Source organism: Sinocyclocheilus anshuiensis, unplaced genomic scaffold, assembly GCF_001515605.1.
Source record: "Sinocyclocheilus anshuiensis isolate Anshui unplaced genomic scaffold, SAMN03320099.WGS_v1.1 scaffold1004, whole genome shotgun sequence".
NCBI lineage: Eukaryota > Metazoa > Chordata > Actinopteri > Cypriniformes > Cyprinidae > Sinocyclocheilus > Sinocyclocheilus anshuiensis.
This window is the reverse complement of record NW_015548235.1, coordinates 121,927-127,397: the sequence shown is the minus strand read 5'-3', so window position 1 is coordinate 127,397 and position 5,471 is coordinate 121,927. Positions and strand designations below refer to the sequence as shown.

The window sequence follows — 5,471 nt, the reverse complement described above, 5'->3', positions numbered from 1 at the left end:
ACACACACACACACGCACACACCTATTTATCTATCTAAGCCTTAATCAATTTAAAAGCTTTATCTGTTGCTTTTATGTAATCTTACATGTTCGAGTCTCTGAATACTTATCTAAACTCAAATAGAAATGTCCCTTTTTCACAATGGTATATTTTACAGAATTTAGAATAATCCAAATAGGCTTTACGGAACATTATTGGAAAGGGTTTAAATATTTTTCATACTTCGTTTATGGCCCATTGAACATGCACTTGTGGAACAGTCCCTACGATGCTTATTGTTTGTTTTACAGGTGGTTGGGCAACTATGGTCACAGTTATAATAACTTAAGATATTTAAGAGACTTTTCTACAGACTCTGAAAACAGAAAAAAAGACACCCAGGTTCCCTGATCACCTTTGTGAATATGCCAAAATCCTGCTGCAGGGAGATATTAGGACTACAGACGTGGTCGGAGCAATAAACTACAATGTCCGTAATGTAAGAGGCCTAAGACAGTGCCACAGGAAGAACAGCTAACTGTCCTTGCAATAACAAACCACGTCTGGAGGGACACATGAGTACACATGTTCAAGAACTTGCAAATGTCTTGGTGAAAGAGTGGAGTACCATCTCACAGCAAGAACATGCAAATATGGTGCAGTTCATGAGGATGAGATACAGTGTAGTCATTAAAACAGCTGGTGGCCACTGTATAGCAAGATATTTTCTTTTAGTTTTCCCTCTTTCATGAACAATTCTTTTATTTTTGGTGTATCAATACTTTTAAATTAATTTTTCAATCTCAATCTTCATCAGAAGTGAGAAGTGAACTGCAGTTTACTCTATATTTCGGGGAAAAAAAATTCAATTGTATGGACTACTGATGTTTTTGTTTGTGTGTGCTTTTAGCAGTTTGACAGCACCCATTCACTTTTACTGAATGGAAAAACAGCTTGGACCAAAAAAAAAACCAAAACAAAAAACTATGGAATAGCATTACGTAGACTTTTTTTTTCTTTAATAAAAAGACATAGAACATAGAACTAAACTTTTGCTAATCTTAATGCCAAAAAAGTAACTAAACAAAATGGCTGCAGTTAGCTTTTGTACTCACAGTAAAGTGTGCTCTCAACTGAGTCTTAAAGGAGTTAAACGCAGCTCTGACACCAGCACCCAACTCTTCCTCAGACTCCTCATCCGCAAATGCTTCAGTTACTCGCTCTGACACAGAGAGACACATTTTTAAATATCATATAATTTTTGCAAATGAGGATGGGGCATTTTGACAAACTCAAGCTTCGGAGTACAATGTTTTTCACAAAAATATGGTTAAGTAGGTAGGTACACAAGTGCAGAGAGAGAGATAGAGAGAGCTCTTCTCATTAGACATTCATGTCACTCTTTGTTGGCAGCGAGCAGCAGCACACAATGGCTGCTTTTTATCCTTCTCTCAAGCAGAAAAAGCAGAGCAGAGACTTGAAAAAAAGTGAAAGTGAAAAATGGGGCAGTCGTGGCCTAATGGTTAGAGAATCTGACTTGTAACCATGACTGAGGGGAGACCCTTGAGCAATGCACCGAACCCCCAACTGCTCCCCCGGCGCCACAGCAAAAATGGCTGCCCACTGTTCTGGGTGTGTGTTCATGGCAGGTCCTTATGGGGGTGCAACTGGTGCGTCCGCACCGGGCCCTGGGCTTGAGGCAATCTATTTAATATACGTTCTCTACTTCGCACCAGGCCCTGCCTGCGTCAGCTAAGGATGGCCCTGGTTCACGGTGTGCGTTCACTACTTGCTACTACATGTTGTGTGTGCAATTGGATGGGTTAAATGCAGAGCATAAATTCAGAGTATGGCACACCATACTTGGCTACACGTCACTTTCTCTCAAGCAGAAAAAGCATAGAGCAGAGACTTGAAAAAGTGAAGCTTGAGGGCCCGGACTCGCAGTGTATAAGTTGCTTTGTATAACCATCTGCCAAATGCATAACTGTAAATCTGTGATGGACTTGAATCTTGTGTGGCTGTCCAAGCTAATGCTCTTCAGCTCCACAATTTTTTTAGGGGGGAAAAAAAAGTTTTGTTTTTTTTTAACTCCAAAGGGAGAAAAACAAATAACTATGAATTTGACTAGATTCAATACTCTCAAATGCATTGGAAAGCTCAAGGGTCAAGCTTATGTGGGTTCAGCATGAATGTGACTGATCGCAAGCGGTTGAAGACTGAACAAATTTACCTGCAGCATCCTCTAGTGGGCTAGACATGAAAAGTCTTCTGGGTTGGAATGCCGGGTGTCTGTGCAGCTGCGTGTCCTCTTTCAGACCCACATACAGCTCTGTGCAGCAAATACGTGTCCTCAATTAAACATTGAAATTGTTACTTATTTCTGAAGATTTTTAGAGGCTTTGATGTAAACACTATCAAAAAGGCGGGGTTGTGGGGGGTGTCTCACCTGAGGATTCATCTGCTTCACTTTTCTGGGGAATTGATGTTTCTTCATCCAAATTGTGCTGAATATGTATATATTTTTAATATAAATATGCATTATAAGCACACCATATTGAAATCAACTTGTACCTCTTCAATAAGATTATCAAGCTCCTCTAGTGGTAAACTGGTTTCAGAAAGAGTCTTGTTTTGAAAACCTTGAAGAAACAACAACAACAGGTCAGTTTTAAATCAGTATAAGCCATCTTCTGAGATTAGCCTTAAGCAAGCATACTGACCTGAATCAGCAGTAGACTCTTTGAATAAGGATGATTCCATGTTCAGTGATCTCCCTAGTTTGACTTGAGACTGCCAGTCTTCACTTGCCAGCCTTTCCCTTCCTTGAAGTCTTTGTTTGGGTGTTGAATACTAGGAAGAAAATTCATAAAGACCCACATTTTTATACCCTGTATAAAATGTAGCTATTTTTTCCCCACTAAAAAAAAAAAAAATCTACTGAAAAGTGACAGTCTACCTTAGAAAACTCCTCCTCATTACTGCTGGGTGATGAAAGAGGAAGAACTATGGAAGTAAAAAAATAAAATAAAATAAAATACAACAGCACACAAAAAGGATGCAGCATATCTGAATGATTTATAAAGTAATGTAGTAATGTAGGATGAGTAACTACCTTTGAGTTTGCCCTTAGCTCTGGGCTTTCTCCTGCTGTAGACAGCATGTGGAGTGTCCTTGCGGAGACACCATTCATCTGAATGCATCACCTTAATTTTCTTCTGTAATCAACCACATTTTACATAATTTATATTTATGCATTTAGCAGATGCTTTTGTCCAAAGCTACTTAAAATAGAGGGGCATAAGTAATTAGTCAGAGAGCTGACAATATTCAGTGTACAATTCCAGATTTATTATAAAGCTAGATTAGGCAAACTAGAGCATTCTTGAATGTACAACTGTCTAATATAAATGAAATGACCAATTTCTGCAAATAATGGAGACTTTACATATTCTAGCTAACCTTAACAGGAGTTCTACCCAGAGTGTCAGGGAGGGATTTTGTAGACCTGAAGAAGAAAAATGCAAGTTTTAGGGAAATTACTATAAATGCACAGAAGTACATTTTGACGTACAAAGTGGCACTCCTGCATTTCATACTGATTTTAAAATTAGATGGGCACTGTCAGACAAGACATACCTGACAGAAATATCACTTACCCGTTAGATGACGACGTCTGACAGAACAATACAGTCTTGGCACGTGCAACCTAAACCGAAAAGCCAATCTTAAAATTGATCTTAAACTTCAAATCTGAGAAAATAAAGAGAATTGAAAAAGTAACAAGGTTACATGTTAACTAATGGCACAATCTCTTGGGGTAGAAAACTGGCCTTGAAACTTTAAATTTGACAAGTTTCTCATTTTCAGTAGTCATTTGAGTGGCACTTCACGTACATTAAGCCTGGCCAGATCAAGTTAAACAATTAAATTAACAAACTGACTCAAGAGCACCAAAACATTGGTAAAGAAATGCATATTAAATTGGCCACTTGTGTTTAAGAGGACCTGATATGTTTCTCTGCACACCACTGACCTGGTAACTCCACAAAGCGGTCATGAACGTTATAGTCTTTGGATTCCTGTCATGTGACTTCCCTGACCGGTCTGTGTCAAAAGTGTCACTCTGACATTGAGACACCTCAAGGATCACCTGGGGCACCCATATACACACCTACTCATATGCCAGAAAACTACAATTCTTCAACAAGTGGACCTATGACATTATTCCTTGTCATTTAGCATCCAAAATGTTTTCTAAAGTGTCCAGTACAAGTTATTGGGGGGAATAACTGCACATAATGTAGAAACTGCACATAATTTAATAAGTATTACATTATGAGCATTTTATTACATCAATAATGTAATAATTCTCAAAACGTAATAAAATCTTGGTCATAATTTTTTCAATGTAATATATATATATTATGTTATGTTATATGTTATACATGTTATGCATTAAAGTAAAGAAATGTTCATTTAACTCATGCTCTGTGCTGCTGTTGCCCGAGGCAGATAATGCGATCTATCCCAGACTTCATTACACTTTGGAAACTTGTATTTTTTTTTTTCCCAAATTTGTTCATAAAAAAATCCTTCAATTCAAGGATGTAAAATTTAGTAGGGGTGTAACTGAATTGTTCCTAGCAATAATTTTGATAAAACAATTAAAATATATTTGATGTAAGCTAATCACTGTCATTCTCATCATACCACGGACATTACCTGAGAAATTCGTATTAATACGTCAGCAAACTGTGCTCTTTCAAAGGATTTGTATTTAATGCATGGGACAGTTCATAAGGTAATACCAGCACAATTTAAAACAATGTTTACAATAGAATAAATTTGAGCACAAAACGTAATAACAGTTTTATGTAGAATAAGAAAATTAGGCTTATTAGGCTACATTGTGAACTTTTTTATATAAAAAGCTGAGTAATTTTATGCATGGGCAAAGTAAGAACATCATCTAAGTGTTTAAAACATGCAAAGTAGGATTGCCAACTGTTCCCAGATTTAAGTAACATTCCATATTAAATCCATATGGAAAGCAGTTTATCGTGTCGCGCCCAGTTTAGGGAGCCAAACACTCACAAAACAAACAAACAAAAAAAAAAAACCCCAGGAGCACCCTTAGTTGAAACCGTAATAACATATTTGGCAAACTCTTCTGTGCATATTTGCATTTCCGCTCTGGAGCGCATCAGATGTTTCTATTTACAAAGTTTGCAGAATTGAGCAGTGTAACCAATCACAGACATGTCTGTTGAACCGGTGAACTGAGATGAGTGATAGGTTCAGTGTATTTGGAATTCTAAAGGGAGCACTCTTTGCACATATTCTAGGCTATCTGTAATGCATTCATGATTTTAACAAAAGGGTTTTTTCATGATGCTAAGAGGAACAATGTCCCCTCACTAAAGTTCAGCTATAGTTTAGTTATTCTATAAATGCTAAAATGAATCTCAGACGTGAACATTTGCTTTAC

The 5,471-nt window shown here is 37.3% G+C and overlaps 1 protein-coding gene across 1 annotated transcript in view; it reads right to left on the bottom strand.

The window, feature by feature from the left end:
• Positions 1–5,471, bottom strand: part of sycp2l (synaptonemal complex protein 2-like) — a 23,412-nt gene that overhangs the window by 5,930 nt on the left and 12,011 nt on the right. The window contains exons 14-22 of the mRNA XM_016441846.1: positions 3,640–3,689; positions 3,443–3,488; positions 3,096–3,198; positions 2,940–2,986; positions 2,704–2,833; positions 2,555–2,622; positions 2,430–2,487; positions 2,214–2,312; positions 1,096–1,202 (exon numbers count right to left, since the gene is read on the bottom strand). Of these exons, the coding sequence (XP_016297332.1) occupies positions 1,096–1,202; positions 2,214–2,312; positions 2,430–2,487; positions 2,555–2,622; positions 2,704–2,833; positions 2,940–2,986; positions 3,096–3,198; positions 3,443–3,488; positions 3,640–3,689 (708 nt within the window). The remainder of the gene's footprint in view (positions 1–1,095; positions 1,203–2,213; positions 2,313–2,429; positions 2,488–2,554; positions 2,623–2,703; positions 2,834–2,939; positions 2,987–3,095; positions 3,199–3,442; positions 3,489–3,639; positions 3,690–5,471) is intronic.